General features: G+C 41.1%; 1 protein-coding gene across 2 annotated transcripts in view; it reads right to left on the minus strand.

Moving 5' to 3' along the window:
* LOC117514370 (cytochrome P450 20A1) overlaps nucleotides 1-11,344 on the minus strand; it is a 57,893-nt gene extending 46,549 nt beyond the window's left edge. For both annotated transcript variants that reach the window (XM_034174808.1, XM_034174800.1), the window contains exons 1-2: nucleotides 11,132-11,344; nucleotides 6,170-6,219 (exon numbers count right to left, since the gene is read on the minus strand). In XM_034174808.1, the coding sequence (XP_034030699.1) occupies nucleotides 6,170-6,219; nucleotides 11,132-11,203 (122 nt within the window). In that variant the 5' untranslated portion in view covers nucleotides 11,204-11,344. The remainder of the gene's footprint in view (nucleotides 1-6,169; nucleotides 6,220-11,131) is intronic.
* Between the last annotated feature and the right edge of the window lie 1,234 nt (nucleotides 11,345-12,578).

Consider the following 12,578-nt stretch of genomic DNA (forward strand, 5'->3'; position numbering starts at 1 on the left):
TAAACACAGTCCATGTGTCTGTTTACAATAAGAGAGCGAAGGTATGATCTTGCCCATGTGTGAAAACTTCCAACCAAGAAGGACATCAGTGGTTGAAAACACCATTATGAAGCTCTATAAGAAAACAGTGCTGCTGGACCTGACAGCTGCCTTCGATACAGTTGACCACTCAGTCCTCCTGTCCCTTTCTAAAAAAAAACATGCTGGACTCGATGGCACTGTTCTGAAGTGGTTTACATCATATCTTTCTGATCGACATTTTTCTGTAATGGTTGGTGACCTGTCCTCTTCGAGTGCTTCTCTTACTGGTGGTGTTCTGCAAGGCACAATCCTTGGCACCACTCTCTTCCCCCTGTACATGTTGCCATTCAGATCAATCATTGCGAACCACAATATGTCGTTCCACTGCTATGCAGATGACATTCAAATCTACCTCCTGTTAGATCAAACTGATGCAATCACTGGGGCCAGCTGTATCACAGAAATAAAACTGGTTGTCTTTGAATTTCCTACACCTAAATGAGGACAAGACTGAGTGTATTTTGTTTGGTGACTCACAGATAATGGACGTTGGGGGATTGTCGGTTAAATCCACTGTCAGAAATCTTGGGGTGATGTTTGTGGTTTTAACTTCGACAAACAAATTGACTCTGTGGTCAAATCAAGCTTTTATCAACTACGGCTTTTAGTGGAGGTGAAGCTTTTTTTTTTTAAATCGTGCAGATCTGAAAAAAAGCCATTCATGCTCTTGTTAGTTCTCGGCTAGAGTATTGCAATGGGCTTTACACTGGATTCTCCCAGTCTTCCCTCAGCTGACTTCAAGTGATTCAAAATGCTGCAGCACATCTGTTAACTAAGACACGTAGACATGACCACATCATCCCAGTCCTCTACACGCTGCATTAGCTTCCAGTTCCGGCTAGAATTGGTTTTAAAATTCTTATGTTTGTTTTGAAAGCTCTGAATGGTTTGGCCACACCATACATAACCGAGCTGCTGACACTTCGGGACCAAACCAGAGTTTTGAGATCTTCTAACCAGTGTGCACTCGAGGTTCCGAGGTCCAGATAAGAAGGGAAGGCCTGACTTTCTCTGTGGCCGCACCAAAACTGTTGAACAAGCCCCCCAAGTATGAAATCAAATGTTAATAAACAAAAGAAGGCATTCAATTCCAAGAGGGATTAAACTGCAATTGTGCTTGGAGTGGAATATAAATGTTGCTGCACACTGAAGATGGAGGCAAATTTGGGACAACATTCTGCTGCCAAGTTAATGCAATCATACGTTATGCACACAAATTAATCTGGCCACATATTAGACTTAATTATTAGTTGTGGTTTTTGACAGACCAATAAATAACAATTACATTGCACTCTATATAATATTTACAGGCTTAGCTAAAATGGTACCACACGAATACACTAACATCTGTGTTTGCAGGAATGTCTTTCTCATCAATATGAACTATAACACATCTTCAGTTCACTTTTACTTTTCATAACCAATAAATGTTTAAACTTAACAAAAAAAAAACAAAAAAACAACAATTTTCACGACTTGTCTCATCTGTGTATGTGCGTTACTGAAGTACCACCACCAGATGGCATGCGCTATGTTTACATTCATGCTCATCACACCCGTTGGAAGTCAGTTCTGCAATGGACTGCAGGTCTAAGGAAATTTTAGGCACCATTCACCAGCGGTAACTTGAATCACTGTGGTGCAGTGAAAGCCCTGACAGAAATGACAGACACAAGCTCCCTGCTTGTCTGATGTCTGAAAGTTAGGCATGTGGTGGTGTCACTTAACACATCATCAGTCAACACAACTTTAACGTGCTAATATATGTGTCTGACTGCATTACAGCACGTGAGAATGTGGAGAATCCATTTATCACTTTGTTAGCTTTCCCTAACTATGCTGGACAACTATGTAGTTAAACACATCAGTAGCATATATATATATATATATATATATATATATATATATATATATATATATATATATATATATATATATATATATATATATTAGTATGTCGCAAGAGCGCTTACAATGTTAATAGATTAGCATTTACAAGATTAGTAGCATGAAACATTTTCCTATATGGACTGGTAAAACTAAAGGTTTATCCATAATCAACATCTTCTCAGTAGCAGCAGTGCTTCTTTGCAGCATACGTATGTTGATTTTCACAAAGGCTGTTCTCTCAGACATCCTCAGAAATTGCAGGATCCCCAAGTAGTTGATGGACATTATATGCAGCCTGTAAATCGGTACTGTGGATGCTGTGCAGAGCCGGGGCATAATCTCTGACTTCTTCCCAATTAATACTGGTGTTCATCAGAGACGTGTTCTGGCTCTGACGTAATTCAATGCTTGCAGACTGGGTGTTGGATAGCGTTGTGGAAACCAGTGGCTAAGATGCTTTCGTTGGCAAGAAAAGGTCTACTGAAAACATAAGAAGAAACCAAGTGACTAAGTGGAAAATGCTGTGATCTTTGTAGAATCAATGGATGTCCTGATCATAGCATTTGAGAAGCTGAGTGAGGAATCAGTGTTTGGGTTTGTGAGTGTCCTGGATCAAGAGGAAGACTGAGGCTTTCTGTGAGTTCTTGGTCTCGGCCATTAGAAATGTTTCTCTGAGCAGTAGACATGACAAACATGTTAAGACACTGACTTATTTCAACTGTGACATTCATGTCAATGGGTCCTTGGCCTTTGAAATCAAGAGATGTCTGGGTAGAGCTCCTGGAGTCATGAGGTTGCTGTAAAGTGGACTCTGGCAATGCTGATATCCTTGCAGGAAGACAAAAATCCAAATCTTCAGAGTCCTGGTGCTTCATGTCTGACTGTATGGTTGTGAGACTTGGACGCTAATCACTGACCTGAAGGGATAACTGGGTAACTTTGGTACTTGGTCTCTTCTGAAGATTCATGTGCACTACAATGACTTTGTTTCAAACAAACAGTTACTTAGGGAGACAAAAATGAGGAGTATCACTTGCACTGTGAAGAAACATCAGTCATGACACTTTCTATTGACATGATTCAGCACACGTGCTTCAGTGTTGAGGACCTCAGTGGCTGGAGAAGGCCAAGTGGAGTGGACACCCACGTTTCACCTGACTGCAGCAGAAAGGTGGTTCATTTTGATTGGTGAAGATGGAGGGGCTGTCAGGGTCGAGGTGGTTGCCATCTGGCATCTAAGGAGGTTCTGTAGTGTGGTGGTTGTGCCCATGCTGATGACTTTCTTCATGTAAACTGCACATTTTATTGTTACTGAATTACTGACATCATTCAAAGTCTGATAATCTGTATATCAATAGTGGATGTACAGATTAGACCTCATTGATCCCGGTGGGGAAAATTCACATTACAACAGAATCAAATTACAATATTACAATACAGAACAAATCAACACTCACCGGCCACTTTATGAGGTACACCTGTTCAATTGTTTCTTAACACAAATATCTAATCAGCCAATCACATGGCAGCAACTTAATGCATTTAGGCATGTAGACGTGGTGAAGACGACTTGTTGAAGTACAAACTGAGCATAAGACTGGGGAAGAAAGGGGATTTAAGTGACTTTGAATGTGGCATGGATGTTGGTGCCAGACGGGCTGGTCTGAGTATTTCAGAAAATGCTGATCTACTGGGATTTTCATACACAGTCATGTCTAGGATTTACAGAGAATGGTCCGAAAAAGAGAAAATAACGGCAAGCGGCAGTTGTGTGGATGAAAATGCCGCATTCATGTCAGAGATCAGGCAGACCAATTGAATGGGCATTTGGATGATGCCATCATGTCAATATGGACCAACATCTCTGAGGAATGTTTCCAACACCTTGTTTGAATCTACACCATGAAGAATTAAACCAGTTCTGAAGGCAAAAGGGTATCCAACCCGGTACTAACAAGGTGTACCTAATAAAGAGGCTAATGTGTGTGTGTGTGTATATATATATATATATATGAGAGAGAGAGAGAGAGAGAGAGAGAGAGAGAGAGAGAGAGAGAGAGAGAATTTGAACCAAATTTTGTCCAAATTATAATGATTCAGGATACTTACAGTTGTATGCAAAAGTTTGTGCACCCTGATAATTTCCATGATTTTTTCCTTTATAAATTATTGGTTGTCTGGATCAGAAATTTCAGTTAAATATATCATATAGCAGACGAACACACTGATATTTGAGAAGTGAAATTAAATTTCTAGTATTTACAGAAAGTGTGCAAAAATTATTTAAACAAAATTAGGCAGGTGTATAAATGTGGGCACCCTTGTCATTTTATTGATTTGAATACATTTAGCACTAATTATTGGAACACAAATTTGGTTTGGTAAGCTCATTGACCCTTGACCTCCTTACACAGGTGAATCCAATCATGAGAAAGGGTATTTAAGGTGGCCATTTGCAAATGTTCCCCTCTTTGCATCTCCTCTAATGAGTGGCAACATGGGAGCCTCTAAACAACTCTCAAATGACCCAAAAACAAAGATTATTCAACATCATGGTTTAGAGGAAGGATACAAAAAGCTGTCTCACAGATTTCCGCTGTCAGTTTCCACTGTGAAGAACATAGTGAGGAAATGGAAGACCACAGGCACAGGCACAGTACTAGTTAAGGCCCAAAATGGCAGACCAAGAAAAATCTCAGATAAACTGAAGCAAAGGATGGTGAGAACAGTCATAGTCAACTCACAGACCTGCTCCAAAGACCTACAACATGATCTTGCTGCAGATAGTGTCTCTGTGCATCGCTCAACTATACAGCACACTTTGCACAAAGAGATGCTGTATGGGAGAGTAATGCAGAGGAAGCCTTTCCTGCGTACACATCACAAACAGAGTCACTTGAGGTATGTTAAAGCACATCTTGACAAGCCAGCGTCATTTTGGAATCAAGTACTGTAGACTGATGAAACTAAAATTTAGTTATTTGGACATAATAAGGGGTGGTATGCATGGCTGAAAAAGAACACAGCATTCCAAGAAAAACACTTGCTACCTACAGTAAAATTTGGAGGTAGTTCCATCATGCTGTGGGGCCAGTGCAAGTACCGAGAATCTTGTTCAAGTTGAGGGTCACATGGATTCCAGTCAATATCAGTACATTCTTGAGAACAATGTTCATGAATCACTGACAAAGTTGAAGTTGCGCCAAGGCTGGATCTTTCAGCAAGACAACAACCCTAAAAATTGCTCAAAATCTACTAAGGCATTCATGCAGAGGAACAACTACAATGTTCTGGAATGGCCATCTCAGGCCCCAGACCTGAATATTATTGAAAATCTGTGGTGTGATTTTAAGCGGGCTGTCCATGCTCGGAAACCAACAAACCTGAGATGTTTTGTAAAGAAGAATGGTCCAAAATACCTTCAACCAGAATCTAGACTCTCACTGGAAGCTGTAGGAAGCGTTTAGAGGCTGTTATTTCTGCAAAAGTAGGATCAGCTAAATACTAATGTATTTTTTCTGTTGGGGTGCCCAAATTTATGCACCTGCCTAATTTTGTTTAAAGAATTATTGCACACTTTCTGTAAATCCTATAAACTTCATTTCACTTCTCAAATATCACTGTGTTTGTCTGCTATATGATATATTTAACTGAAATTGCTGATCCAAACAAGCAATGATTTATAAAGGAAAACCATGGAAATCATCAGGGGGCCCAAACTTTTACATACAACTGTATTTCTGCAGTGAAACATCATCATCACAGGATACTTTCAAAATCACACTGCTTTATTTCAACAGAGGCTAAGTATGTCAGGTAGGGAACTCACAAAATGGATTTTTGGTTAAAAAAAATTATTTGGTTTAAAAAGGACAATAGGTACAGGTGAAAAAACATCTGAAAGTAGCAAAGGCATTATATGTAACACTTTCAGAGATGTCAAAGTTTGCAAGAAAATAGGAATTCATGTTGAAAAAAAAATGCCATGCCCCTTTTTCATACTTTTCTGGAAGGAAAGCTACTTGGAGCATCAATGTAATATTTTGGATTTTTTTAGATTGGGCTCATAATCTGCAAAATATTTGAAAATTTAGCAAATCTGAGAGAATGAATTGGGGAATATTTTTTAAATGGGTTGAATTCATATGGAATGACCAGCAGGTCCAAATAAAGCAGTAACATAGATGTGGTTGCTTACTTCTCATCTGTTGGGTTGAGTCCTGGGATGCCGGATGCTTGTCTGGATGACTGAAATAGGATTAAAAACAGCAAAATACATTATTAATTTATTATATCTGATGACAACTGCACACAACTACTTTCTCTACACTTGGCACTCACGTACATCCATTCTCTCCTTCATCAGGTAAGATCTGAGACTAAGGACACAGGAATGCACAGCTCACCACAGGTATCACTGTTACTTTTCAATGGCACAGTTGTCATTTTTAACCCAGCACCAACTTTCTTTACATTCCAATTTACTTGCACTTGTTTTTTGCGCTCTTGGGCATGTTGGTCTAAAAATGAGGTGAGGACAAGCACAGAGGTGATGCATTCAAATCATCCATCACAGGAAAGCTTGTGTGCCTTATGACCATCAAAAACCAGGTGTAGTCTCTTGTGCATCTTTTCATCTAAAGAGTGTGTTTTTTTAGGTATATTTATTTATTCACTGCTTCATCTCAGGAGGCTTTGCTGGCTGCCATCTGACGTTTGGTGCACTCTGACACCTTGGCATTAAAATGTTAAATCGACTGAATTTATATAGCACTTTTCCATCTGCATCAGAAGCTCAGAGCACTTTACAATTATGCCTCGCCCTCACTCAGACACATTCACATACCAGTGTCAGGGTACTGCCATACAAAGCACTCAATGCACACCAGGAGCAACTAGGGGATTAAGGACCTTGCTTAGTGATTTTCTGGTCTGGCTGTGTTTGGAACTGAGGATCCCCTGGCCTGAAGCCCAACGCTTAACCACTGGACCATCACCTCCCCGTAAACCACAACAATCATTTTACTTATGCCCAAATCTCAATACCACAGTGGTGTGGCATCGTGTGTCTGGCTGGCTTGTAGCGCCCACCTTTCCACTCTGTTTACAGGCCAGCCAGATAGCACACCCTAAGTGGATCTGCATCTTAGACTATGAGCTATAGATCCTCAGGACACGATCAAGATGTGCTTGTAATCTAGACTTCTAACTTCATTTTGACTGGGCAAACAAAATTACTGCATAAATCATTTTAAAAGACCAAAATTGGACAATTAACTGACAATCATTGGACAATTAACTGACAAGCAGTTTCATTACCAGGTGTAGCCCATTCCCAAATTATTCAGATTAAGCATGTAAAATGTCTGCAGTTGATGCTAAGTGTTAAATTTGCATTTGGTGGCTGTTCATTGATACTCTAAATATAAGATCTAAAGATGTGCTAAAGTAAGTAAAGAAGGCCATAATTAGACTGAAAATAAATAAATGGGCAGCACGGTGGATTAGCGGTTAGCACTGTTGCCTCACAGCAAGAAGGTCATGGGTTTGATTCCCTCCTGTGGCCTTTCTGTGTGGAATTTGCATGATGTTCTCCCCGTGATTGCATGGGCTCCCTCTGGGTGCTCCGGTTTCCTCCCACATTTAAAGATATACAGGTTAGGTCAAATGGAAACTTTATAATTGCCCAAGTCTCCCTTGCAAAAGAGATCTCAATCTCAATGGGAATAACCAGGTTAAATAAAGGTTAAATTAAAAGAAAAACAAATAAAACCTATCAAAGAAACAGCAGGGGTCTTACGAGTGCAAATCAAGAATTTGTTACATTCTTAAAGAAAAACATCAACACCAAAAACCTGGAAGATTTCAAAGACAACTAAAGTGAATGATGGCAAAACTCCTTCCTTGGTGTTGAAAAATACCTGCACATCTAGCCAAGTCAACAACATTCTTCAGGAGGGACACCTATCACTGTCAAAGTCTATAATCAAGAGACACCTTCATGAATGGAAATATTCTGTGCACTATGCAATCTTATTTATGGCATTTTTTTCCACTCCCCAAACTGAAGTGCATTTCTGAAAGTCACCGTGCCCCTCTGATGTCAGAACATTGCCCTAAATCTAAACAAGATTCTTTTAGTATAATTTTTGAGCCAGTGGGTCGTGAAGTAATTAAAACAAAACCTTTAATGTAAACTTTAACGAAATACATTTCTGTTGAAGCACTGATCGGTAAATTTGAAATGAAAATATGGCACAGTGGCTAGTTCTTTCGGCTTCTCTCTTTTTCACTTTGGGTCACCACAGCAGAGCCAAAATGGATCTGCATATGGATTTGGCACATTTCACAACCAGATTCCCTACCTAGTGCAACTCCACATTTCATGGAGAATGGGCAGGGGTGGTCTTCAACTAGGAGCCTTCCACTCTGGCAGCAAGCGCACTAACTTGGCTACCACCCTGCTCAATCTATTAAAATTGTATGGGAATTTTGGGTAAAGCGAATGAACACAGCTGAACAAGCGGCATATGATGAAACTGCTGCTGAGATGAGTGATGGTAATTTATTGTAGGTCCCTAAATGGGCAGCACACTCTGAAGCTGCTAGCAAGCTTTGTGATGTCAGTTTATTGAGGGTCCCTAAACAGGCAGCATGTGCTGCCAAACTCAGCTGAGTGACAGTAGCTTATTGAGGGTCCCTAAACAAGCAGCACACACTGATGCTGCTGCCACACTGCATGATGTTATTTATTTGAGGGTTTCTAAACAGGCAGCACACACTGCCGAGCTGAGTGATGGTAGTTTATTGAGGGACCCTAAACAGTCAGCACATGCTGCCAAGCTCAGCTGAGTGATGGTGGTTTATTGAGGGTCCCTAAACAAGCAGCACACACTGATGCTGCTGCTGTGCTGAGTTATTGTAGTTTATCAAGAGCTAGTGATGTTAAGCTCGAGTCAGTCTGCTCGACACACACCCCCATCACGTGACCACTGCGAGCGAGGCCTCGTTACGTCACACCACTTGTCGAGCTTCGCGGAAAATTCGAATAATCTGGGTGTGTCAATACGACCCGCCAAGTATTTAAATGAGATCTGAATGGCAGCTCAAACCGTTGGCTTTTGAGAGGAGGAGATTGCTAGCGACATTGTTATTGCCAATTACCACGTGAATAAGAGCCAAGGAAAGCATTAGTTTATATTTAGGTCTAGTTTAGAGTTCATTTACTATAGTTAGCTACATACACATAGGATCTAACATAGAGAGACACACACCATACACAACAGGCATCCATTCTTATGCAACATTTATTCACACAGTACATCAACATAGGTTATAGGTCAGACTATATATTATAGGTAGATCAGAGACTGAGCTGAACGACTGAAGAGCTGTGATTTTGTTGAAGTGAAAGGTGCGAGTGTGTGAGAGAGAGATTGAGTAGTGGTGAAGAAGGGATGTGGAGGAGCCAGTTTCAAAAAGAGCACAATCAATTGCTTGGGAGCACTTTGATCTAAAAAGCCCCAAAAAGGTCAAGTGCTTGATTTGTGCTCAAGAGTTGAGGTACAGTAACAATACGTCTTCAATGCGGCGACACCTGAGGTCCAAAAATCCCGAGACATCAATGGCTGCTGCTCCTGGAGCAGGAATCAGGCCATGTAACCTGTATTTTATTCTTTATCTAAGATTAAAACATACTCATAAACAAAAATACCTCAGCATGTCATACTGTATTTCCATTAAAGGCAGACAAGCTGATTTGGATGAGGCACTGGTGGACTATGTTGTGGAAGATGCACAACCGCTCAAAATAGTGGAAAGCAAAGCCTTCAGGGCTTTACTACAAAGGTTTGACCCAACATATGCCTCCCTCCAGAGGAGAAGACCCGCTCAAATACTGGGCAACACGAGTCGCAGTCTATCCCAATTTACAGAGAATGGCAAAAAAAATATGCGAGCAGGTCTTCTCCAAAGCTGGAGAGGTGGTGAGGCAAAAGAGGAGCCGATTAAAGTCCAGCACCATTGAAATTATTTTTTTGAATAAAAATTGATGAAAGTTGCACAATCACCATCTCCTGTCCCCTCTATTCTACTACTTACAGTAACATGAGCACCAGTTGCAGAAGCACGTCTTTCTCACTTTTCCCATCACATTTTATCCAAATATAGTTTGAGGAATGATAACACAAACCTACATATATTCTACAATAAAGGCTTTCATAACCATTATGTGTGCATCTGTAGGGACTATTTATTACATTAAAAAGACATCATAATACATATGACATTTTTATTATTATTATTTTTCAAGAACAAACCACATCAGTCATGAATTAATGCAAACATTTGTCAGGGCACTCGCTCAAGGAAATTCTCAAAGCAATACAGCAGATATCACCCTTCAAACTGTATCAAACGCGTCGAGGCAGTGTGTTGATTTTCAGGCTGTTGTGTTGCAGTGGCTCACTGGTTCACGAGGCTTTGAAATTGCCATCACTATCGAGAACCCCTTATCAGGGAGCACTAACAGTCAAGCTCAGCTGAGTGATGATAGCTCACTGAGGTATCCTAAACAGACAGCACACACTGTCGAGCTGAGTGATGGCAGTTTATTGAGGGCCCCACAACAGGCAGCACATGCTGCCGAGCTCAGCTGAGCGATGGTAGTTTGAGGGTCTTAAATGGCAGCACACGCTGATCCTGATGCCGTGCAAAGTGATGGTACTTTGTTGAGCATCCCTAAGTGGGCAGCACACTCTAGTCTGAACCTGCTGCTGAGCTGAGTGATGGTAGTTTATTGAGGGTTCCTAAACAGGCAGCACACCCAGAAGCTACTGCAGAGTTATTTAAATGTTAAGTGAAGGTCCCTAAATGGGCAGCACACTCAGAAGCTGCTGCCTAGTTATTTAAATGTTAAATGAGGGTCCCTAAACAGGCAGCACACACTGACACTACTACCAAGCCGAAGCAATGAGTTTACGGTCCTCAGATTGCTGCCTCTCGGTGAACCAGAGACCGAATAACTCGCTTGTCGTTGAGAGTTTGGATAGTAGTAATTGTCGGATATCCAACCCCAACCCGATTTGACCGCGGTCATATCAGGCTAGCTAAGGAGCTAGTTTCAAGCTAAGCTGCAAGGCTGAAAGTTGCAGTGACCTACCGGGTACAAATAGAGGACGGCGCCCACCAAAATAATGACAAACGTGACGGCAAAGATGGCAAAGTCCAGCATAACTGCTCGCTTCTGCCAGCACTGCTCAACTAACTAACTTTTACGTATAAATATGTGAAAGTCGAAAATTGTTACCACCACGTCAACAGAAAGTGAACCGTCTGTTCGATTATACTGTCTGGATAGCACGCAGGGAAAACTAATGGCTGTCAGAGCAAATGGAGCCTCTTCTTCGTCTTCATCTGTTGAGTTTATTGGCGGTTTGCAAAGCGACACGGTGCAGTACCGCCACTAACGGTTTGGGTGTAGAGCATTAATGGAGTCTGAAATGGAGCGATAAGGGAGGGGAGGAAAACAGAAGTTGGTGGGGTGGGGGGGGGTCTGTTCTATATTCTATCGAATAATCCTGTTCCCTTTAAATATGCAATTACATGCTTCCAGGCAGGTGGTGTAAATGTAGATAAAGTAACCCCTGAAGTGTTAAACTGGTCTGTCATCTCCATCTCACCCCTGATCTTGTGCTTTTATAAGCACACAGGCAGCCAAATATTACAAATAAAAATTAAGTGAATATAAACAAATATGTTTGTGGGTGAAAAATAAAATTCCATCTTGCACCTTTTGTCTGTTCCATCAACAGTTGTACAGCTTCATGATCAAATGGTACAAAGGATTTTCTTAAAAACAGCATGCAGTTTCAGCAGCAGTTTGCCAGAAGCTACACAGGAATCCCATGCCTAAATCTGATCAGATTTTTTATTTTACAGTCTTTCTTCACTCCAACATGCAGCTGTCAACAGGGACTCACCAGGCAAATGATGCACCCTTCTGTTTCTCCATTCACATCCATCCATCCATCCATCCATCTTCTACCGCTTAGTCCAATTAAGGGTCGAGGGGGGCTGGAGCCTATCCCAGCAGTCATAGGGCGTGAAGCGGGGTACACCCAGGACAGGATGCCAGTCTGTCGCAGGGCCACAAACAGACAAACAAACACAGACACACCTACATGCACACCTAAGGACAATTTAAAGATTCCAATCCACCTAACCCGCATGTCTTTTGGATGTGGGAGGAAACCGGAGCACCCGAATGAAACCCACGCAAACACGGGGAGAACATGCAAACTCCACACAGAAACGCCATGGGAATTGAACCGCAACAGTGCTAACCACTAATCCACCGTGACGCCCCCATTCACATCCACAAAAGACTATACAGTGGCTTGCAAAAGTATTCAGCCCCTTGGTATTTCACACATTTTAAATTGTTTATGGCATTTTAAATACAAAAATTAAACCATGCTTCTCAATATAAGAGTTTCTAAGATTATCTTCCGTAAACTCTAACTGAAAGTAAATCTCTACAACCTGATATAAATTAATTCAAAATCTAAAAGCTAAGATGGTGGGTTACATAAGTAATGGGCCCCTTT

This window comes from Thalassophryne amazonica, chromosome 1, assembly GCF_902500255.1.
Source record: "Thalassophryne amazonica chromosome 1, fThaAma1.1, whole genome shotgun sequence".
NCBI lineage: Eukaryota > Metazoa > Chordata > Actinopteri > Batrachoidiformes > Batrachoididae > Thalassophryne > Thalassophryne amazonica.